This window comes from Eubalaena glacialis, chromosome 7 (genome assembly GCF_028564815.1).
Source record: "Eubalaena glacialis isolate mEubGla1 chromosome 7, mEubGla1.1.hap2.+ XY, whole genome shotgun sequence".
Lineage (NCBI taxonomy): Eukaryota > Metazoa > Chordata > Mammalia > Artiodactyla > Balaenidae > Eubalaena > Eubalaena glacialis.
This window is the reverse complement of record NC_083722.1, coordinates 73,304,837-73,327,626: the sequence shown is the minus strand read 5'-3', so window position 1 is coordinate 73,327,626 and position 22,790 is coordinate 73,304,837. Positions and strand designations below refer to the sequence as shown.

The following is a 22,790-nucleotide window of genomic DNA, read 5'->3' as shown; positions in this document are numbered from 1 at the left end:
AGCCTCCGAACTAGGCATTCAGAAGGGAACCAGCGTCTGTTAGGGTCCTACTGTGTGTGGAGGTCTGCTCTGGGCGCTGTCCCCGAGCCACCCCACTTGGTCCTCAGGTACCTCCCGGGGAGTGAGGATGCCCGGGGCAAGTGAGGAACCCCAGGAGCGGGGAGGGGCTGTGTCCGGCCTGCCAGCAGGACCCAACAGGCACTCAAGTGCTAGGAAGCAGATCCCCTCGGAGACCCCCTCCGGGCCCCAGGGTGGGGACTGGGGTTGGGGGCGGACAGGGCCCCAAGAACCGAAGGCAGCTTCGGTGGTCACCTGGGTCTGAGAGCCGGTCCCGAGGGGCCCACACCGGACCGTGCCTAGCCCCGAGGCTGGGAGGGGCGTCCACTTCCCCTCCCTCCCTCGCCCTCCTCCTCCCCTCCTCTCCCTCCCGGGCGGGGTTCCCGGAACGGCCGGGCCGGGCCGGGCCGTGCCGGGGCGGGCCGGGGCGGGGCGAGGCGAGGAAGAGGGTGGCCGCGCGGGTCGCTGAGGCTGCGGCCGCGCTACGACCGTCAGTCCGTCCGCCCGTCCGCCCACCCGCCCAGCCATGGCCGCGCCGGCCCCAGCGCCTCGGATCCTGCTGCTGTTGCTGTTGCTGCTACCAGCGCCTCCGGGTGGTGAGTCTTGGCGGGTGGGGGAGTTTATCCCGGGCAGGCATGGGGGGTGGCCACGTCCGCGCCGTCCCTGGTAGGAGCCCGGGCAGCGCCGTCCCCGCAGTGACCCCAAACGAGCCCTAATAACTCCGAGACAGTTAGCGGACCCCACGACTGGTCTCTCCTCCACTCCAGCCTCCCTCCCGTCTGCACTGACACTGCCCAGACCCCAGGCAGCTGCCATCATTGTTCTGTCGTAGAATGGGGGGGGGAGGTGTCTGTCCTCTACTGTTCCGAGGGGGTGGGTAGGATTCCCTGCCTGGCCTTAGCGGGGCATGGTGGCAGCAGGGAGGCCTGGCCCCTCCATCAGAGGCCTTCCCTCAGCCTCTGTTTATTGGCTGGGAGCCTCCACACTCTGCCTCCATGGCCCTGGTATTCCTGGAGACTGCTGAAGCTGGCCCCCAGGGTTGGAGGAGACACAGTAACTGTGTGTGTTGATTGTAGACGGATGAATCACAGACGGCGGAAGCCAGGCTGGGGGCCTTTCAGGGGTAGGGATTGGAAGAGTGTACTGCCCCCACCCGCCTCCATAGGAAGCCAAAAATGCTTCTGGGGTGGGTGGTTTCCTCCAAGGGAAGGACTTTATTTCCTTGGGACTGGGACGAATCTGGATGACCTGGGAAAGTGAGAAGGTAGAGCCCTGTTCTCTGGTCCAGTGAGGTCTGGACAGCCTGGTTCAGAGCGTCTGGGCATCAGAAGAACATTTGTGTCATGGGCTTTTGGCTCAAACAGACTCACCTGTGTGTGTCTTCAGGCCCAGCTTAGACGCTTGGGCTGGGCTGTGGCTGTAAAGGCTGTAATGGCCCTGCTGGAGGTAGGTTGCCTGAGCCTCCCAGTAGCATGGGCTATGCTGAGCGTACCTGCTGGCAGGTGGACAGCTGGCTACGTTGGGCCTGTTGGTGGTCCCATCCTCTGCCCTGCAGCTTTGCCCAGAGCAGGGTTCTGCCTGGAGCTGCCAGGAATAAAGCATCTCCCCCACTAACCACCCCGTTCCTAGTTGTCCCTTCTCAAGGAGGTCAGTCAGTGCCTCTGTCTTTGGACCTTGCTCTGCCAATGGCCCCAGGGTGCATGATACTGTGGGGGAGGAAAAATTTTCCCTTCTTGCCATCTAGGTTCTTTGACTGGTCTAATAATTAAATTGATGTAAGACAGATTAACAGGAGAAAAACAAAAGTTTAACAACATGCATACCTCCTGTATACATGAGAGAGACACAGGAAAACTGAGTAACTCCCCCAAACGGTGGAAGCCCTCACCTTAAATACCATCTTGAACTAAAGGCAAAAGAGGATACTGGGGGTCAGTTATGGGAAGTTACCAGGAAAAGCCCAGTAAACAAGGATAAGGTTGTTATGCAGATTTAAATCTATGCCTTCAGCATTGATTCTAGAGATAAGGTCATCCCCCCTCTTCCTAGTACAGCGAGGGAGATACCCTTACAAATGGAGATTTCCTTTATACTTACAAATGTCTATTACGAAAGGGTAACTTCTTAGTTTTCAGAGCTTCTCCTATGTCTGCAGTTTCTTAAAAATAATCTGCTTAAAATAATCCTTAGGCCAAAGAGGAATATTTATTTATTTATTTATTTGGATGTGGACCAATTTTAAAGTCTTTATTGAATTTGTTACAATATTGCTTCTGTTTTATGTTTTGTTTTTTTGGCCACGAGGCCTGTAGGATCTTAGCTCCCCGATCAGGGATCGAACCCACACCCCCTGCATTGGAAGGCGAAGTCTTAACAGTGGACTGCCAGGGAAGTCCCCAAAGAGGAATATTTAGGGGTGACAAATTTTCCCTTTCAGTATACCAACCAGGCTGGGTCTCTAGACACTGCCCACTGCCCTGGTGGCGTGACCAGGCTGGGTCTTTAGAGTCCCAGTGCTGTGCCAGGACTTTCTACCTCAGGGTTTATCAGGACTATCCCCAGCCTACCATAGTCATCTGGGCCTTGCTGGACTGGGTGTTCCATCTGGTGTCTGTCCAGGCAGAATCCAGGACCATTCTGTCCTGCTGGTGGGCACTAGATCTGTGCTAATGTAGCCAAAAGATGCGTGGGAACATTTGGCTGTAACATCTTCCTGGAAGTCTGCAAACTTTGTGGTCATTTTCCACACTTGTCAGCCAGGTATACTTAGATCCCACCTCTGGCTAAGAGCCTTGTGATGGTTCTGGGGCTCCACATGGTGCCATTGCCTCAGAGCCCTGGCCTCTGAGGGCACAAACATTTCCTAGGTGCCTACTGCAGGCCCAGCCCAGGGCTAAGTACCGCATGGACACTTCTGTGGTGGGAGTGACTGTGGCCAATGGTGAATTGGTCAGGAGGCAGCCTGCTGTAAAGCTATAATCTGTGAGGGGCAGCCCCTGAAGTCATAGTGTCCAGCAGGGGCTGAGGCTGCTGCAGCTGAGCTGTAGGGACGGGGAGTGAGGATTAAGAATAGGTCAGTCTGGGCTCCCCTGGTGGCGCAGTGGTTAAGAGCCCACCTGCCAATGCAGGGGACACGGGCTTGAGCCCTGGTCCGGGAAGATCCCACATGCCGCGGAGCAGCTAAGCCCGTGCGCCACAACTACTGAAGCCCGTGCTCCTGGAGCCTGTGCTCCACAACAAGAGAAGGCACCACAGTAAGCCCACACATCACAACGAAGAGTAGCCCCCACTCACTGAAACTAGAGAAAACCCGTGCACAGCAACAAAGACCCAATGCAACCAAAAATAAAAAATAGTAAATAAAATAAATTAATGAAAAAATATTAAAAAAAAAAAAAGAACGGGTCAGTCCACTTCGCGCTTCCAATGCAGGGGGGAGCTAGGATGCCACATGCCGCGCAGTGTGGCCAAAAAAAAAAAAGAACGGGTCAGTCCAGTGCCTGGTCCCCAGCAGCTGGGACTGCTGGGCTTGGGTGGCTTCTTTAGGAGGGGGCCTGGAGTAAGGCCTTGATGGGTAGGTAGATTTGAAGGTGGAGGATGGGAAACAGGTAGAATACGGGCAGAGTATGGGGGTGATCTTCAAGGTCCTTTGTAGTCTGGACCCTGCTTTGTGGACTCTGGGCTTGATCCCATGGCCTGAGAGTGGGGAGTGGCCCAGTCAGACTCATACGTAGAAAGTTCACTGTCCCATCTGGAGGGCAAGTGGGCTGGTTGGAGAGGGAGGGAGCCCAGGTTGGCACCTCTGCTGTGGCCCAGGGGAGAGGGCAAGGCTGGTTGGGGCAGTGGCCAGAGGTGTCCAATGAGTGGGATGGCTCAGACATGGCCTGGCATGCTGGGGCCTGCTGGCCTTGCTGGGGAAGGGGCTGTATTGGCTGGGACAGGGCTGAGGCCTGGCCCCGTGGCCACAGATGAACGGTGTGTTTCTCTGTTCCAGCCCACAGTGAGGTGTGTATGGTTTCCCCTGGACGCAACCTCTTCCCCAAGTTCTGTCCTGATTTCTGCTGTGGCACCTGTCATGACCAGTACTGCTGCTCTGATGTGCTGAAGAAATTTGTGTGGAATGGGGAAGAGTGTGGTGTTCCGGAGGCCAGGTGGGTGCATCGGAGGTCACAAGGTAGGCGGCCTGAGCCTGCCCCTCTTTCCTCTCAGCCCTCTCGAGATGGTGGCAGATCACTGAGGGTGGGGGACTGGGGAGTCCTTGTCCTGGGCTGGACTCCCCAGACCCTGCTCAGGTAGTCCCTTGTTCCTCTCTCCCCCACTCTCGAGGGCTGAGCAGGTTTCTCAGGGGTTGGTGGCCTCAGCGGGCCCTGTGGCTCACTCCTGGGTGTGTACTTGTACCAACGTGTCCTCGGGGTGGACGCCTTGGCGTGAGTGTACCCCGCAGTGTGTGTGTGCACCTGGTGGGGGGTTGTATGTGATTTGTGCAGGTATCATCTTGTTGACCCTGGAGGGCATAGTGCATGGGCATGTAGCCCACTGTGGGCCATGCCTGTGTCCTCTTGCCATGGCCCGTGGATTTACACTGCATCTTGGGTTTAAACTGTTTCATAGGCTGGAACCAAGGTTCTAGGACCCTGTGTGTGTCTCCCTTTGCCACATTGTGTGTTTCGTTTGTGTTTGGCCACAGGTATAGAGGGTTGAGGTAGTCATACTGCTCAGCTCATGGCAGGTGACCATCACTGGTCTGGGCGAGACCAGCCCTCCACCATCTTACACTGTCTTATTTTAATCTCCCATGACCATTCCATTCCCCTCTTATTCTGTAGGCAACCAGTCAGTCTGTTGTATTCTTTCGATTATTTGTGTTGCAAAGTTTATATTCTGTGGGCACAGTGAACCCTCTTACTTTTTGCAGTCAGTGCAGTGTTTGTAAGACCCATCCACATTGCTGTGTGTACATCTGGCCTGTGCCCATCACTGCCATGTCATTCTTTGTGGTGTGAGTCCAAAACTTGCTATCATAGATAACTGCGGTGGGCATCCTCATATATTTCCTCCTTTACAGAGCCATGTGAGAATTTCTTGCCAAGTACGGTGGAGTGAATTGCCAGGTCAGAGAGATGCATGTAGTTACTGACTAAGGAGTTGCAAAGTTCTCTGGGGAATGGCAACACCAGGCTGCATACCTGATGGATCATATTCTACCGTTTTACTGCTACCCTTTTGCTGTCTTTACGTTTTATAAGTGTCTTCTTTCTTTCTTTTTTAAAAAAAATTTATTCTGGTAGCTTTAAAAAACAGGAGGATTTATTCCATTTAAGTTTAATGTAATTATTGGTATTTCTGGGATTATATTCAATATTTGCTATCTTGTTTTGTGCTTTATATTTGTCTCGTTCTATATTTCTTTTTCACTTACTGTATTGTTTTGGTTTGTTTTCATTCCATTTTTTTTTTCTACTGTTTACTCTTTTTCTTTTATTTATTTATTTATTGGCTGCATTGGGTCTTTGTTGCTGCGTGCGAGCTTTCTTTAGTTGCGGCGAGTGGGGGCTGCTCTTCATTGAGGTGCGCGGGCTTCTCATTGTGGTGGCTTCTCTTGTTGTGGAGCATGGGCTCTAGGCGCGTGGGCTTCAGTAGTTGTGGCATGTGGGCTCAGTAGTTGTGGCTTGTGGGCTCTAGACCGCAGGCTCAGTAGTTGTGGCCCACGGGCTTAGTTCCTCTGCGGCATGTAGGATCTTCCTGGACCAGGGCTTGAACCCGTGTCCCCTGCATTGGCAGGCAGATTCTTAACCACTGCACCACCAGGGAAGTCCCATGTTTACTTCTTTTTCAATCTGTATACTTTTATTTTTTCTTGTCTCATCACACTGGCCAGAACCTCTAGTACAATAATGAATAGAAATGGTGAGAACAGACATCCCTGTCTTGTTCTCAATTTTAGGGAGAAAGCATTCACTATTAGGTATGATGTTAGCTGTAGCTTTTTCATAGGTGCCCTTTATTGGGTTGAGGAAGTTTCCTTCTGTTCCTAGTTTGCTTGGAGTTTTAATCATGAAGGGATCTTGAATTTTGTCAAATATTTTTCCTGCATCTTTAGAGATAATTAGATGATTTTTCTATTTTTATTCTGTTAATATGGTAGATTATATTGATTTCATTCTTAAAGAATATTTTATCTGAGCAGGACTTAAGTTGATGGTTATTTTCTCTGACTTCCATTATCTCTGTTGAGACATCAGCTCAATAGTCAGTTGTCCATCATTTAAAAGAAATCTTTTTTTTTTCCTTATGACAGCTTTTTAAGATTTTTCTTTTCTTGTCTTTGGTATTCCTCAGTTACACTATGATGTATCTAGGTATAGATTTTTTTAAATTTATGATGTTATGTTTGAGCTTCTTAAATCTGTGGTTTAGTGTCTTTCATCAGTTCTAGAAAATACTCTGCTATTCTTTAAGTATTGCCCTTCCTCCTTCTCCTTTCCTTCTGGGACTCCATTTATACATGCTGCATCTTCTCCTCCAGTGTCCACATCTCCTAGTCTCTCTTCCATATTTTCATCTCTGTGCTGCATTCTGGATAATGTCTTCTAACCTTTCAGTTCATTCAATTCTTCAAGTGTCTAATCTGCTGTTAAACTCATTCCTTGAGATTGTTTTTTATTCTGTTATGTTGTAACATATAATTTACATACAGAAAACTGCATTAAAATAAATGTACAACTCAGTGATTTATCACAAAGCAAATATCTGCATAACCACTATACAGGTCAAGACATCAGAAGTCCTGTTGAGCTTACTCCCAATCACTGTCTCTCCTCTCATCCCACTAAGATAGTGATAATTCTAACTTTTATATAGCCTTGCTTTTCTTTAGAGCTGTAATACCCAAACATGCATCCCTAAGTTCTATAGTTTAGCTTTTTTATTGGGGTTGGGGGCAGTATATATCATACATACATAAAAATACACAAATATAAAGTGTACAGTTCAGTGAATTACTGCAGAGTAAACACATCCACACCCACATAACCACCACCTATCCAGGGCAAGAATTAGCACATCATGGCATCCCAGAAGCCCCCTCATGTTACTTACCAATCATTATTCCCTCTGTTATCCCAAAAGGTAACCATTAAACTGCTATACCTGTTAAACACACACACACACAGAGACATACACATGACATCATACATCTATTTCCTATCTGGTTTCTTTCTCTCAACATGTGAGTTTCATCCATGTTGTGTTGTCTGTTCATTTCCATTGGTGTATGTTAAGTTTTATACCACAGTTGATCCATTTTAGTGTTGTTGGACATCTGGATTGTTTCTTCCTTCCCTCCCTCCCTCCCTTCCTCCCTCCCTTCCTTCCTTCCTTCCTTCCTTCCTTTCTTTCGCTATAACAAATAATGCTGCTTTGAGCATCCTTGTACATATCTTTTGGTGCACATGTATATGGATTTCTTTTAAGTATGCATAGTAGTAGTAGTGCATGTAAGTAGAGATCAAATTTCATTTTTTAATGTGGGTATTCAATTGACCCAGCACCACTTATTGAGAAAACTATCCTTTTTTTCTATCACTGTACAGTGTCAAGTTTGTTACAGATTGAGTGTCCACATATGCGTGGCTGTCTCTAGGCTCTGTATTATGTTACATTGGTCTATTTGTCTATCCCGGGGCTAAAGCAGACTCAATTACTGTGTCTTTATAATAAGCTTTGATATTCTTCAATATTGTCTAAGTGATTTTTTAAAAATTAATTAATTTATTTATTTTTGGCTGTGTTGGGTCTTCGTTGCTGCGCTCGGGCTTTCTCTAGTTGCGGCGAGCCAGGGCTACTCTTCATTGCGGTGCGCAGGCTTCTCATTGCGGTGGCTTCTCTTGCTGCGGAGCACAGGCTCTAGGCATACAAGCTTCAGTAGTTGTGGCTCGCGGGCTCTAAAGCTCAGGCTCAGTAGTTATGGTGCCCAGGCTTAGTTGCTCCGCAGCATGTGGGATCTTCCCGGACCAGGGCTCGAACCCGTGTCCCCTGCATTGGCAGGCGGATTCTTAACCACTGCGCCACCAAGGAAACCCTGGCGGGCAGATTCTTAATCACTGCGTCACCAGAGAAGTCCTACATTCTTTCTTAAAGGATATTTTTCCTCGTTATAGATTTCTAGGTTGGCAGTTATTAACTTTCAGCCCTTTGAAGTTATCAAAGTTCAGCACTTTTTTTTTTAAAGATCAATTTATTTATTTGTTTTTTATAAATTTATTTATTTATTTTTGGCGGCGTTGGGTCTTCGTTGCTGTGCGCAGGCTTTCTCTAGTTGTGGTGAGCGGGGGCTACTCTTCATTGCGGTCCGTGGGCTTCTCATTACGGTGGCTTCTCTTGTTGTGGAGCATGGGCTCTAGGCGTGCAGGCTCAGTAGTTGTGGCTCGTGAGCTCTAGAGCGCAGGCTCAGTAGTTGTGGCACACAGGCTTAGTTGCTCTGCGGCATGTGGGATCTTCCCGGACCAGGGCTCAAACCCGTGTCCCCTGTGTTGGCAGGCGGATTCTTAACCACTGCACCACCAGGGAAGTACCAAAGTTCAGCACTTTGAAGCTTTCATTCCATTGTCTTCTTTTTTTTTTTAATATTTATTTATTTATTTGGCTGCGTCGCGTCTTCGTTGTGGTGTGTGGGATCTTTTAGTTGTGGCATATGGGATGTAGTTCCCTGACCAGGGATCAAACCTGGGCACCCTGCATTGGGAAGGCGGAGTCTTAGCCACTGGACCACAAGGGAAGTTCCCTCATTCCATTAACTCCTGATGTCTGTTGTTTCTGTTGAGAAATCAGCTGATGGCTTTATTATTGCTCCTTTGCAAGCAACATATCTTTTCTCTGACTAATTTTTAAGTTTTTCCTCTTTGCATTTGGTTTTCAGCAGTTTTACTATGATGTGCCTAAGTGTGGTTTTCTTTGAATTTTTGCTGCTTGGGGTTCACAGTACTTCTGGAATTGTTGGCTTGTTTTTTTTGTTTTTGTTTTTGCTAGGAGAAAAACAGACAATTTAATAGCATGCATAGCTCCTGCATTTATGGGAGATATCCAGGAAAACTGAGTAACTCCAGCCATCATCTTTTTAAATATTGCTTCTGCCCCATTCTCACACTTCTCCCTCTGGGACTCTAATTACACATATGTAAGACATCTGTAAACTGTATTCTATATTTCACCTACTCCTCTTTTGTATTTACATTTACCATCTTTTTGTGTCTCCAGGCTTTAGTGTACGTATATTTGTTTGGGCCAGCCTCCAGTTGATTAATTATATCTTGTGCTGTGTCTAATAAATTATTATCTTTTTGTGTAATTTTTTAGTTCTAGAATTTTTATTTGTTTCTTTTTTATATTTCAAGTTCTCCTAAACTGCTTGATTTTTTTCCTTTCATCTCCTTGAACAAAGTATGTTTTGTTTTGTTTTGTGTTTTGTGTTTTTTTTTTTTGTTTTAAATTTTATTTTTATTTTTGGCTATGTTGGGTCTTCGTTGCTGCGTGCGGGCTTTCTCTAGTTGCGGCGAGCAGGGGCTACTCTTTGTTGCGGTGTGTGGGCTTCTCATTGCGGTGGCTTCTCTTGTTGCGGAGCACAGACTCTAGGAGCGCGGGCTTCCGTAGTTGTGGCACATGGGCTTCAGTAGTTGTGGCTCGCGGGCTCTAGAGCACAGGCTCAGTAGTTGTGGCACACGGGCGTAGTTGCTCCGTGGCATGTGGGATCTTCCCGGACCAGGGCTCGAACCCTTGTCCCCTGCTTTGGCAGGCGGATTCTTAACCACTGAGCCACCAGGGAAGCCCTGTTTTGTTTTTTAATATTCATTTACTTATTTGGTTGCACCGGGTCTTAGTTGTGGCAGGTGAGCTACTTAGTTGCAGCTCGCCGGCTCCTTAGTTGCAGCAGGTGGGCTCCTTAGTTGTGGCAGGTGGGCTTCTTAGTTGCGGCACGTGGGCTCCTTAGTTGTGGCATGTGAACTCTTAGTTGTAGTATGCATGTGGGATCTAGTTCCCTGATGAGGGATTGAACCTGGGCCCCCTGCATTGGGAGCGCGGAGTCTTATCCACTGTGCCACCAGGGAAGTCCCAAAGTATTTCTTTTTTAATTTAATTTAATTTAATTTAATTTTTTAAAAAAAATAAATTTATTTATTTTTGGCTGTGTTGGGTCTTCGTTTCTGTGCGAGGGCTTTCTCTAGTTGCGGCGAGCGGGGGCCACTCTTCATCGCGGTGCGCGGGCCTCTCACTATCGCGGCCTCTCTTGTTGCGGAGCACAGGCTCTAGATGCGCAGGCTCAGTAGTTGTGGCTCACGGGCCCAGTTGCTCTGCGGCATGTGGGATCCTCCCAGACCAGGGCTCGAACCCGTGTCCCCTGCATTGGCAGGCAGACTCTCAACCACTGCGCCACCAGGGAAGCCCCTTAATTTTATTTTTATAAAGCAGGTTCTTATTAGTTATCTTAAAGTATGTTTTGTTTTAATGTCAGGGTGTGATAACTTCAATATTTGAAACCCCTGTGGATATTTCTATTGTCAGTTGTTTCTATTGTTTTCTAGTCATGTTGTCTAGTGTCCTAGTGTTCCTGAAAATCTTCAGTTGTGTGCCAAACATTGCATTTGCAAAATTGATTGTAGACATTTGGACCTTAGGACTTTCTCCAGGGAGGATTGATATTGCTTTTGCCAGGGACTTGAGCACTCTAAGGTCACCTTGGCCTAATTGCAGAGCTGAGCTGAGAAACTCTTGCTGAGTTTCTCCTTGCTTTTCAGGACCCAGCCCAAGTAAGTGGGAATCATCAGGGCTTGCCCACCTGCTGGCCTCTGGATATAATTTCTACCACCTGAGGCTTTCAGAAATGCTGCTCTCAGCTGCCCCTCTGAAATAGGCTAATGCCCCCAGGAGAAAAGGGGCTTCAGATGCCAGGCCCACCTCCATGGAAGTCTCTTCCCAGCCACACACTCCCCCCGCCCTCCCTGCATCCCAGCTTGGTGTGCTTTACTCTTGTTATTGCTCGCCAAAGCACGCACACTGAATTTTTAAAAAATATTTTCTTCTCAGCTTTATTTGTCCTTCAAATTTAGTATGGTATAGTTGTTCCTAATGCTCTTGCATTTTTTTTGTTTTGTTTTGTTTGTTTGTTTCTTGAATTTTATTTTGTTAATATTTTGAGAATTTATTTTGAGAATTTTCAAATACATACAAAAGCAGAGAGAATAATAAATCCATATACCCATCACCTGCTCCCATAGTTATCAATACTCTGACATTAGCGTTCCATATACCTCCCACTACTTTTGTTTTCTGGATTATTTTAAAACCCATCTTAGGCATAAAAATTTCTCCTTAAATGTTAGTTGTTATCTGCACAAGTGAGTCCTTTAAAAAGAAATATAATCATATATCAGGAACACACTTGGCACAATTAACAGCAGCTCATTAATAGCTTTCTGTACTAGTCTATCTTCAGTTGCCTCCACTTGTTTCAAAAATGCCTTTTCACAGGTGGTTCGTTCAATTCAAACAGTTATTGTTATTTTGGGGAGCGGGGCCGCACCATGAGGCTTGTGGGATCTTAGTTCCCTGACCAGGGATTGGACCCAGGCCTCAGCAGTGAGAGCGCCAAGTCCTAATCACTGGACCACCAGGGAATTCCCAGACAGTTATTATTTTTAAAATCTCTGTTGTGTCTATAGTTTACCCGTTTTCATTCTGTATTTTTATCTTTTTGCGTCTTTTCTCCTTTTCTTGATTAGTCTTGCCAGAGGTCCACCAGCTTTGGTTCTGTTAATCTTCTCTATTATTTTCCACGGCTGCTATTCTCTTTTATTTTTGCACTTATCTTTATTAATTCCTTCCTTATTTGGGGGGTTTGTTCTATTACGTTTTCCCCATCTTCTTCAGTTTACTACCATCTCAGTGTTAAAGCTGTAATTTCCCTCTAAGAACTCTTTAGCTGTGTTCCACAAATTTTGACCAATGGTATTTTTATCATTCAGTTTTACAGATTTCTTAATTTCCTCTATGATTTCTTATTTAAGCCACAGTTCTTTTGTTGTTGTTGCTGTAATATGTTAGTTTCCCAAGGTATGAGGGGTTTTTTTTTTAGGATTTTTTCTTTAACTTTGTGGCGTGTGTCTTTTGTTACTGATTTATAACTTCATCCCATTGTGGTTGAAGATACTTTGTATGATAGCTGTCTTTTCAAATCTCTTGAGACTGGTTTTGTGGCCTCACATGTGGTCTGTCCTAGAGAACGTCCCATGTGCACTTTAGAAGGATGTGTGGCTTTGTAGCCTGAGATCTTGGTGTGTGTGATATCTGTCCTCCAGAGGCCCCCAGGGCTACCTCTCTGGCCCAGTATGGGGTTGGCTTTCGTGCATGTTCTGTGTGTGTGCTAAGGTAGTGTTTGTTCGTTCTTGGTGTGCTGGGTGGGGCGCAGGCGTGTTAACTGTGAGGTTTCCTCTTTGCAGCGTCCCCGCCAATGTGGAGCCACCGGAACAGCTGGGCTCGACACTGAAGTTCCGCTCTAGCCTGGACAGCGACCCCATGTCCAGGTAAATAAAACCTGCAGGCTGGGTACATCTTCCTGGAAGATGTGACAAGGGGGCTCAGGAGGGCTGTGGGGACTGGGATGGCACAGAGTCCTTGGGCTAGGGCCCCAGAGAAGCTGTCACCATATCTGACTTCTAGGACCTTTGATCCTTGTGTTGGGTGTCTTCATCATTGTGCCAGGGATTGGGGAGACTGTGGTTGGGGGTTCACGATGGAAAGGCCAGGTGTGGGCGTTCATATTGACCTAGGTGATGGTGTGGGCACAGGTGTCCTATGGGTGTAGGTGATGGGGAGGGGGTGACAGTGATGGGGATGATAGTGGCAAAAGGCGATAGTGATGCGGCAGTGGTGGCAGGGATGAGATGATGGGGGCTACAATGCTGAGTGTGTGGTGATGGTACAGTGGTGGTGCTGGGTGCAGTGGTGGTGGGGAGAGGCCCTGACAATAACCACGACCCACAAACCCTGACACAGAGACGGTGCATCATCAGTTATCCCGGCATCTTTACCCCATAATAATCACCCTATCACTCTGCACCCCGCACCACCATTGCCCGTATCACTGTCACCACTGCCACCATTACCCCAACACCAATACCCACCACCAGCATCCCTATCATATCTGGCTTCCTGGTCCGGGATAGGGTGATGGTAGATGATGGTGGGTGTGTGGTAATGGGGGAGTAGTGCGTGTTGATGGTGTAGAGGCTGATGGTAATGGGGGCTATGGTGGGGCTATGTAATGGAGTGACAGGCAGGTGTATGATGGTAGGAGGTGATGGTGGTGATGGGGGACAGTGGCAGGGAGATGTGATAGGGATGCTGGTGGTGGGTATTGGTGTTGGGGTAATGGTGGCAGTGGTGAAAGTGATGGGGGCAATGGTGGTACAGGGTGCATAGTGATGGGGTGATTATTGTGTGGTAAAGATGCTAGAATAACTGATGATGCACAGTCTGTGTGAGGGTTTGTGGGTCATGGTTATTGTCAGGGCCTTCCCTTCAGGGGGCCGGGGAATACCCCAATCGCCCAAACTCAGTCCCCTTGGCCAGGTTTCTGCCCTGTCTTGTGGCCACCGTGACGGGTGTTGTGATGCACATTTCGTGTGGATGGAACGGGCGTGCAGCTGCTTGTGTGTTTTCCTGGCGGAGTCTGTTCCACGTGCCGTCTGCCCCCTACCTCGGTGGGTCTAGAAGCCCCTCTGAGAAGGTCCACCTAGGCCTGGTTGCCCCTTTGGAGGAAGAGACTTTGGGCTCTGGGCCTGTGTAGTGGGGTCCAGGTTCTTGTCCTGTCCCATCTTGCCCTGTGGGCCTGGGTGAGTGTGGGTCTCTCTGGCTGCAGAGGAATTGGGGCAGGGCTCCTGTGAGTGGGGGAGGGGAAGAGGCGCTGCTTTGCTCCTAGGCGCCTGTGGCTGGGCCTCCTCCCTCTGTTCTGCCCGCTGATCCTGTTCCCTGTGTTGGTCAGAGACTGAGACCTGGAAGCGCCACTCCCTCTACATGCAGGGAGCACCCCCGTTGCTGAGGCCCGAGGCTGTGGGCTTTCAGTTGGCCCCACAGGGGGTCTGATGTCCAGCCAGTGTGGGCCTCGTCCTGGGCAGGCACCATGGAGGGCTCTGGGCAGTGCTGGGGTCTGAATGGTGTTTTAGGATGAAGACCACTCTGGCTGCTCCCTGGAGGATGTCAGCAGCGGGCGGGGAGCCTGGACCATGGCTTCCTGGTCCAGGTGTTGTAGGCCAGAGAGAGGCTGGGCTGGCGGGGTGAGGTGAGGTGAGGCTGCCTGCTAGGAAGGTGGCCAGGGAAGGGGCCGCGGTGTGGTGTCCTGCTATCTGCCCTGCATGGGGGGATACAGGACAGAGGAGGAGTGGGTTTCGGGTGAAGGGCTCGGATTTGGGTGGGATTGAGTGTGTTGGGGGTCAGCGACATTTGGGGATCAGCTGCAGGAGGGGCTGGAGAGGGTTCAGAGAGGGGGAAGGAAAGTGGAAGGTGGCCTGGCTTGTGAGTGAGTATTGAGCACTGTGTGAGAAATGTGGGTTCCACACCGCAGAACAAGGTCCCCCAGGAGGCAGAGGAGAAGTGGCTTCCTGGGGCCAGCTCAGGAGCATCTCCCCTCCTCTCCTGCAGGTGTGGAGGTGCGAGTGCCCTGCTGCCTCCCCACCAGGCCATCTTGCCCATCTGCTGGGAGTGCAGATGCTGCTCAGCCCCCTTGGGCCCCCACCCCATCCTGCCCCATCTCTCCTCTGCTTCTGAGCAGAGCCCCAGCGTGGCGCACAGCACCTGCCTTACAAAGGTTTAGGGCTCCAGGAGCAGGTGCTGGGAGGGTGGAGGGATGGGGTCATCAGTGACACGTCTCCTGTGGATGCCCCCAGGTGGCCGCCCCTCTGGGCCCCAAGGAGACATCCTCTCGGGTGAGCATTCGTGTGATGCCCCCTTGGCCAAGGGCACTGTTGTTTGTCCATTGGAGCATTGGTTCCTTGGTGGGGTCCAGCCCTGGTTGGAAGCTCGGGGGACGCTCGACAGGGGAAGGACCCTATGTGCTGAGGGGGCCTGTGCCAGCTCTGCCCCCCTCCCCACCTCCGACCCCTCCCCCTTCATTCTTGGACTTCACCCCCCTACCCCCGCTCTTCCTCTGGGTGGCTCCTTGGGTCCTCCAAGAACGAGCCACCAGGTCAGAGCACAGCGATGCGAGACCACATCTGCCTGTCATGGCCTGGGCTCCATGCTCCCCATGGTGTGGCCATGTTACCTGTGGGTCTTCCACCCACTCCCCACTTTGGCAGGTGACTCCTGTCCTGCCCTGTTGATGGTCAGTGGCTGGTTCCCTCCCCAGAGCTTCCTTGGTTCCCTGTCATAGTTCTTTTGCGTCCTGATTTCATTGTCCCTTCCTAGCTCCTTTCACTCACAGGATGATCAGGCAGGAATGGTGTGTTTTGAAGCACCCAAGTGGTGGAACCACTGGCTCCAGGCTCGTCACTGCTGACCCTCTGCGCTGACTCTGCTGTGATGGTGCAGGGGGAGGGCAGGGAGGTCCACTAGGTGAGGTGTGGACATCGCCAACCTGTGTCAGTTCTCAGCCCTCACTGCGCTCTTTCTGCAGCTCTCTCACCCACTGTGTCACGGCTGCGTGCTGCCTGGCCAGCGTCGCAGTGAGAGTGCTGGTGTCCCAGTTCCAGAGACGGCCCTCTCGGTGTCTGGACATTGGAAGTCTTTGGCCTCCTAGGGACCGTCCCATTCAGCCCCGCTGCAAGCTCCTTGCCTGGGCTCTTGTTCCCCTGGCCTTCTGTCCCTTCCTGCCTAGGCCAACTCTGCCTTCTGAACTTGGCCTTTGGGCTCCTTGATCTGGGAGGTAGCCTCAGCCTTGGGAAGCCCCATTCCTTCCTCACAGAGGTGTGGTTCCATTAGTGTCGTGGCCTGTTGTGGCCACAGGCCCCTGCCCCACTCTGCAACCACCCCTCAAATATTGCTGTTCCTCAGGGCAATGTGCCTTGCTGTCCTACTAGGTGCTGCCCATGGGGTCCCTGAGTGAATTTATTCATTTGTTAAATACTTATTGAGCACCCCCTGTATGGCCAGGCACTGGAGATACAGTGATGGTCCAGAGCTGGTGCAGTCTGTGCATCCATGAATCCACAGGCTGGAGATAAGATGCACATTAATCAAACGCTCACACAAAGGAGTGTGTGTTTATAAACTGAGGTAGACAAGAATTTGATTTGTAAGAGCACTTATCGAGGAGCCTGACCTCATCTGCATGGTCAGGGAAGGTGTCCCTGAGGAAGTGATGTTTTGAGTTGAGGTCTGAAAAGTGACCAAGAATTAATTGTGGAAGGGTGGGAGGAAGAGAAGAGCAGACTGGGCAGTTGGGCGGGAGGAAATGCGTGTGCAAGGGCCCTGAGGTAGGACACAGCATGGTGCTTTCAAAAGCTGAAAAGGAGGGTGATGTGGCTGGAGCACACAGGAGGGAGGGTGGGAGTCCCAGGCCACACAGGTTTTATCTTACTTAGACTTTTAATTAAGATTAACATTTGCCTTATTGTAAGTGTTACTATCTGATGAGACAAATCCTAGATTTTTTTCCTTTTATTATCAACTATTATATATGTATTTATATATATATATACACAGAGAGAGAGAGAAAAGTACAGATACACACACACATCACACAAAGTTTAACAAGTAAATTATAAAGCAAATTCCTGTGTGACCCCAGGAGCTACAGGAGCCATACTAGGTTTTCGAGCAGGAGTGACAAGATAAGACCTGACAGGGTGGCCAAGGGGACTTGGGGAGGCATCTGCATCTTCCTGGTGAGGTAGGTTCAGGTTCAGGCAGGTTTGTGGCTTGAAGCATGTGCTGGCGGGAGAGGAGGAGCTGAGGAGACGGGCCGGCGGGCCCCCGGGTCTGCTGGTAGGCTTAGATGGCTGAAGGAGCCCATCGAGGGGACCGCTGGAACAGGGCTGGCCCGCTGAGCTGGGCGGAGCAGGAGCGTGGTTTGGGGACCCTAGGTGGGGCATGTCTCGGACCCCGTGGTAGTGCTATCCTGGACAGTGGGGTGGAGAAGCTGGGCCTGGGCAGGCAGGGCTGGGGAGGCAGCTCCGGGAAGACAGCCGAGCACTTCCCTCCCCACTCCTGGCCCCAATTTGGAGAGCAGCTGGGAGCTGCTGGGAGCAGCTGGGGCGCCCGCCAGCCAGCCGCACTGTGTCTTTAAGAGGCCCCGCATCTCTCCTTCCTGCCTCTGACGTCAGGGGTAGGGGAGGGCCGAGGAGATTTGCTTTACTTTTCCTGGAAAGGGGAGGAGATTGAAACCGAGTGGCCTCATGATGGAAGGGGGAAGTCCGGGGGTGCAGGAGGCCCCTGAGTGAAGGTGGAGGCTAACATGGGGTGAGCTTGGGCGCCATACTGTGTGTCAGAGACAGAGACAGAAGAGAGAGAAAGAGAGATTAGAGATCGGTGGTGGTGGCCCTACAGTTGAGTGCTATTGATTGCGTGTGAACGTGGTGTGCGTGTCTACATCCCTGGGTCAGTGGAGGGTCTGGGAGGAGTTTGTGGGTGAGGAGCAGTGACAGGCTCCTCTGGTTAGGCAGGAAGGGTACCTGACGGTCCTGTCTTGGGGCCTTGTTCTGGGCCTCACAGTGGCCAACGGCTCCTATTTTACGAACACAGTCAGGTATTTTGAGTCTGGAGTGTGAAGGGTCTGTCCTTAGTCTGTCCCAAAGCTGTGCGCCGGGCCTTGCTGAGCTTGTGCTGCCCATCTGGGCTGTGAGATGGAAGACCCTCCACCCCAGGCGGGGCAAAGGGGGGTGCCCAGCCTTCCCCCAGGCCTCAGGGGAGGCGAATGCCTAAAGCTCACCAAGCCCCTTCCATGTTTTGATGTGCTTGGTGCAGTTGCCTTTTACTGGAGCACTGCTTGGCCTCGGGGAACAGGGGAGGACAGCTTGGGGCTGTGGCTGTGCCCTTGAAGGTCGGCTTTGGTGAACTTCCCACCCATGGCCTGCGTTCTCAGGGGGCGGGCTCTCCACTTGGTCCTGGTCCTTGCTGAGGGGCCTGCGTGGGCAGGGAGGTGGCCTCTTCCAGAAGGCAGGGCCCCTCCAGCCCCGCCCGGCTCTTAGTTTACCCACCTGCCCTTCTGGTCAGAGCGAGGGTGTATGTGGACACCTGGCACAGTGCTTGGCACCCAGCAAGCTCACCGTCACTCCAGGGGCCAGCAGCCCTACCCTGGGCTCGCTGCGTGCCTCTCTTCACTGTCCTGGCCACACCAGCCTCCCCTTTCCTGGAACTTCTCCCCGTTTTCGTTACCTGTGCTTCCTGAGTCATTTTCCCTTCAACACCTGCCTCCTCTAATGATCTGTGGGCTCCCAGAGGCCATGAGTTGGTCTGTCTCGCCCACCTCTGAGTTTTTGGTTCAAGCCACACAGTGCCTGGCTTGTGGCGTGTACTCAATGGGCATCTGCCGCTGGCTCGGTGGGGGTAGATAAGATGTGTGTATGGGGGAGGCACCTGAAGAACTCTCTCCCATGCTCCTGAGGGTGTGGCCAGGGGGCCCCCCCTGGGCGAGGGGCCTCACATGGACTCTCCGTCAACCCCATTTTACACTTGAGGAAACACCTGAGGCTGAAACAGTTTCAAGCTACATACCCCAGAAGTTGCTCTATCTGTGTTGCCCAGAGTCTCCTCCGGCAAGAGGGGTGCACCTTGGGAATGGGTGTGGTGGGGACTGCTGGTCCTGGGTAGGGGAGAGAGGCCCTGGGCCTTGACTGGCTTTTTGGCAGGTTTGGAACGACTGTGGCCGTCGGACTGACCATCTTTGTGCTCTCCGTCGTCACCATCATCATCTGCTTCACCTGCTCCTGCTGCTATTTGTACAAGATGTGCCGCCGACCGCGTCGTAAGCATCCCCACCCCACCTGCCCCACTGTGACCCCTTGTGTGAGGGTGCCGACCGCGGGTGGTGGGCGTGGTTTACCAGGGGCCTGACGGAGCTGAGCTGGAGGGAGGGGTGGCAGGCCTGGGGGTCCTAACTGGGACTCTCTTTTCAGCGGTTGTGACTACCACCACGGCCACCACAGTAGTGCACACCCCTTACTCGCAAGCTCCAAGTGTGCCGCCCAGCTACCCCGGACCAATGTACCAGGGCTACCACTCCATGCCCCCCCAGCCAGGGATGCCAGCAGCGCCCTACCCCATGCAGTACCCACCACCCTACCCGGCCCAGCCCATGGGCCCCCCGGCCTACCATGAGACAGTGGCTGGTGAGTACCCCTACCGACTCCAACTGTGCCTGACCCCCTGCAGCCGTGCCCACGGCCAACCAGTGTCCTCTCTGTTTTCAGGAGGTGCAGCCATGCCCTATCCTGCCAGCCAGCCTCCTTACAATCCAGCCTACATGGACCCCCCAAAGGCAGCCCCCTGAGCACAACCTTGCATCTCTGGCTGCCACTTGATCTGTCATGTGTGTGAATGGGTATGCAGGCACGGTCCTTTTCTCCCCGTGTGTGGTGTGTGTGTCCTGTTTGTACATGAGGCTTCTTGTGATGCCAATGAGGGGTTGGGAACAATCCTTGCCAGAGTTGCTGGGACCACACTTTGTTGCCTTCCTCACTCGAAATTATGCTTCCTGAAATCTCAAGCAAAATTCAAAGAACAGTTCTTTTCCAGACCACCCCAGGGAGAGCAAGTGGGGCTTGTAACACTAGGATAGTACAGACTTTTGCGGGCAGGATGCACACGTGTTCCAGTTTCCGCAGAATGGCTAGCCATTGCTCAAGGCCGTGGCTTGTCCCCAGGCTTGTCTTTGAAGAACCCGAGCCATGATGCAGGCAGGTGGGTGAGGCTTGGGAACTGGCTACAGGTGGGTCTCGACCCTTTCCATAGCTCCCTGAGCCTGTGCCATGCCCAGTGGAGGGTGGGCAGCCTCCTGATATCAAAACACCTCAGGCAGAGTCCCACCCTCCCTGAGAGCTGTCTGCCTGGGCTGTGTTCTTGCATCCTTCCTGGGACCACCTGGAGGGCCACGTTTACCCTCGGTTCTGGCTGCCCTGGTTGGCTCTGGCCGCCACCTTAAGTGGACAGGGTGGCCTCTGTCCACCTACACACTCAGGTGTCCTCCCTGCAGTGTTTTTGTTTTACTTTTAGCTAAGTATTTTGCCTGTTTTCTGTTTCAGAATGTGTGTAATAGTTGCTGTGAGGCTGAAACCCCTGGGTCCTGGAGGAAAATTGCCCCAGAGAGCAGAGAACTCTGATGTCTGATAGTCCTTGCTTCCCCAGCGCCAGCCTCACAGGCTTTCCAGCTCCTGTACCCCAGGCCACAGTTTGTCTTGGCAGTGGGGACGCCTGGGCCAAGGTGTCGTCTGGACCAAAGGTGGAGGGGACCCTTGGTGGCTGCTCTGGCCCAGACACATACCTCGGTGTTCCCTATCCCTCCGTTAATGTCTCACCACATAGTAGCTTTGTACCTCTTGATGTGTTTTGGAGAGTCTAGGGTCTGCACCCTTGTTTATAATAAATCCAACTATTTGGAGCTGCTGTCTCCTTTCTTGGCTGCTGGGATTGGGTTTTAGGCTAGGTATCATTTCCATCCAGTATTTGAAGTTCCTTGTTTTCCCTACTTTTACTGGGCTCAGACGTCTGACCATCCTGCTAGGGAGGGTGATGGACAAAGACTGCCACTTCCTGTGCCCCCGGCCCCAGGTGTCTCAGTGTGGGCAGAAGTGCGGGAGGCTCTCAGGCTGCCACGGAGGGTAGAGGTGAGTGATCACTCGGTGCTGTGGAGGGTCTTTATTAGTCAGAATTTCTTTCTTGGCCTACTGCCCGGGTATGGCCAAGGACAGCCTATACAACGTGGCTACTGCCAAGGTCAGGAAGGCCAGCAGGCCCAGTGGGGCCAGCAGTCCCTCCCTGGGTGGGGCTCCAGGGCTCTTCACTGGGGAAAGGGGCTTAGGGTTCCTGTTTCCACCACGGTTGGGGCTGGTGTCCCTGGTTCTGGCCAGGGGTACAGTGGCCGTAGCAGCAGATGGCCTTGGGCTGGTTCCAGTTGAGGCTGTGACCACATACATCGGCTTGACGGTGCTGAAGGGCCTGGCGTGAGCATCTACCCACCGCAGCAGGGCCTGTGGCCTCCACTGACAGATGCTGAGCAGGGCTAGGACGTCACCCTCGGCTGTGTGTGAGTCTGGTGGGGCCTGCCCGTACAGGCGCATGTAGATGCTGCCCAGGCTGTAGCTCTTCCTTGGGCCGTGCTCTGAGGGGCTGCCACCTTGCTCCAGGGCCTTCAGGGCAGCAATGCTATCCACACAGAAGGCGCCGTCCAGAGCGCTGGCAAGGCCCAGCACAGCCAGCTCTGCCTGGAGCAGGGGGAAGTCGTAGCGGTCACCGTTGTGTGCCACGAGGCACCAGGGCTGTGGCTGGCGCTGCAGGAAGGCTTGGAGCATGTTGGCCAGGTTGGCATCGAAGCATTGACGCCCGTGTGCAGCCAGCACAGCTGTGCTCAGGCCTGTGATCTCACTGGCTGCAGGGCTACAGGCCTTCCCCGGAGCCACGCACAGGGAGAGCTTGTCCAGCACCCGGGGTGGTGGGGGCACTGTTGAAGGAGGCCCCTGAGGGGTGGGAAGTCTCTCCAGGGCCCATCTGTGGATGGCCAGCAGGCATAGCTCTGTGACCTTGGGCTGGGAGAAGGGCAGGCCAGTGGCCTCCAGGTCCAAGAAGATGAGGGTCTGCACAGGACCCGGGGGCAAGGCCTGCGAGCCCATGGTGGGTATCTGCCGCTGAGCCTGGGGAGGAGCATGGGGTGGGGGGTGGGTGTGGGTGCCCAGTGATAAGGGGTAAGGCAAGTGGGGTGGGCAGGAGCACCCCTCTGGCCTTCCCTGCATGGGCAGGCACTGTTGCTGAGCTCCAGGACCCATTTTCAGGGCAGGAAGCCAGAGAGGGTGGGGTGGCTTTCTTAGTGGGACCAGCACACTGTTTTCTGTTCAAGGGAAGGCCTGGCTCCTCCCCCTAGTGCCCACTTAGTCCGGTGGGGGTTGGTGGGGCAGGTACCCATGGCCCTCCCACCCTACCCCCTCCCCTCGGGGGTCCTCACTTACCGAGTAGCAGACAGGCAGCAGTGACTCAGGGTGCACGCTCTCCAGCTGGTTCTTGCTGCTGGCAGCAGTGGCGGGAAGTGAAACTCAGCCTGAGCCCGCCCAGCGGCTGGTGTGAGTAAGGCCCGCCCCGCTTGTCAGCCTGCCTGGGCTGTCCCTCCTGCCAACACCCGTCCCTCCCCAGGCACCCACAGTGCTATCCCCAAAGGCCTTCTCAGACCTCTTGCTGTGGGCCTGCTGGCTGGCACAACGCACCAGGGCCCTCACGCCCTCACACCGGGAGGACAGGGCTATGGGGCAGGCTAGCTCCAGGACTCGAGCCTGCTGGGAACCCCTGCCATGGCCATTTTGCACCCACCCCTTGGCCCCATTTTCCCAGGCCTCCCTGGTTTAGGCCTGGGCTTAGGGCCACCTTCTTCCCTGCCACACAATGGTTTCTTCCCATGGCCTCTGGCAAAGTGATGACTCAGGACAATTCCACAGGCAGGGCAGGGCAAGGCAGGGCTCCTTCCTCAAAGCAGATTCATTACCATGGGGCTGCCGGCCAGGAACAGGAAGAAGGATCTCAGCCTTCCCTGGGTCCCCCTCCTG

The 22,790-nt window shown here is 52.4% G+C and overlaps 2 protein-coding genes across 6 annotated transcripts; one reads left to right on the top strand and one right to left on the bottom strand.

The window, feature by feature from the left end:
• Positions 1-478: 478 nt before the first annotated feature.
• Positions 479-20,641, top strand: SHISA5 (shisa family member 5). 5 transcript variants are annotated; one of them, XR_009701489.1, is made up of 7 exons: positions 479-653; positions 4,052-4,208; positions 12,549-12,632; positions 18,894-19,009; positions 19,161-19,373; positions 19,455-19,585; positions 20,286-20,641. XR_009701489.1 is itself a non-coding variant. In XM_061195347.1 (6 exons), the coding sequence occupies exons 1-6, from the start codon at positions 584-586 to the stop codon at positions 20,294-20,296; spliced, it is 651 nt and encodes a 216-aa protein (XP_061051330.1). In that variant the 5' UTR covers positions 479-583; the 3' UTR covers positions 20,297-20,641. The 5 variants fall into 5 exon arrangements, 3 of the variants coding, with proteins under 3 accessions (XP_061051330.1, XP_061051329.1, XP_061051331.1); XR_009701490.1 differs by having other exon boundaries at positions 19,455-19,944; XM_061195347.1 differs by lacking the exon at positions 19,455-19,585.
• A 242-nt stretch (positions 20,642-20,883) lies between these two features.
• On the bottom strand, positions 20,884-22,686 carry TREX1 (three prime repair exonuclease 1). Its single transcript, XM_061196714.1, has 2 exons — positions 22,203-22,686; positions 20,884-21,890 (listed from the first exon to the last, which is right to left on the bottom strand). The coding sequence occupies exon 2, from the start codon at positions 21,867-21,869 to the stop codon at positions 20,925-20,927; it is 945 nt and encodes a 314-aa protein (XP_061052697.1). The 5' UTR covers positions 21,870-21,890; positions 22,203-22,686; the 3' UTR covers positions 20,884-20,924.
• Between the last annotated feature and the right edge of the window lie 104 nt (positions 22,687-22,790).

Coding starts and splice junctions, on each gene's coding strand:
- SHISA5 (XM_061195346.1), top strand. CDS start 584: ATGGCCGCGCCGGCCCCAGCGCCTCGGATCCTGCTGCTGTTGCTGTTG. Junction 4,209..12,548: donor TGTGGTGTTCCGGAGGCCAG/GTGGGTGCATCG, acceptor TCCTCTTTGCAG/CGTCCCCGCCAATGTGGAGC. Junction 12,633..18,893: donor GACAGCGACCCCATGTCCAG/GTAAATAAAACC, acceptor GCTTTTTGGCAG/GTTTGGAACGACTGTGGCCG.
- TREX1 (XM_061196714.1), bottom strand. CDS start 21,869: ATGGGCTCGCAGGCCTTGCCCCCGGGTCCTGTGCAGACCCTCATCTTC.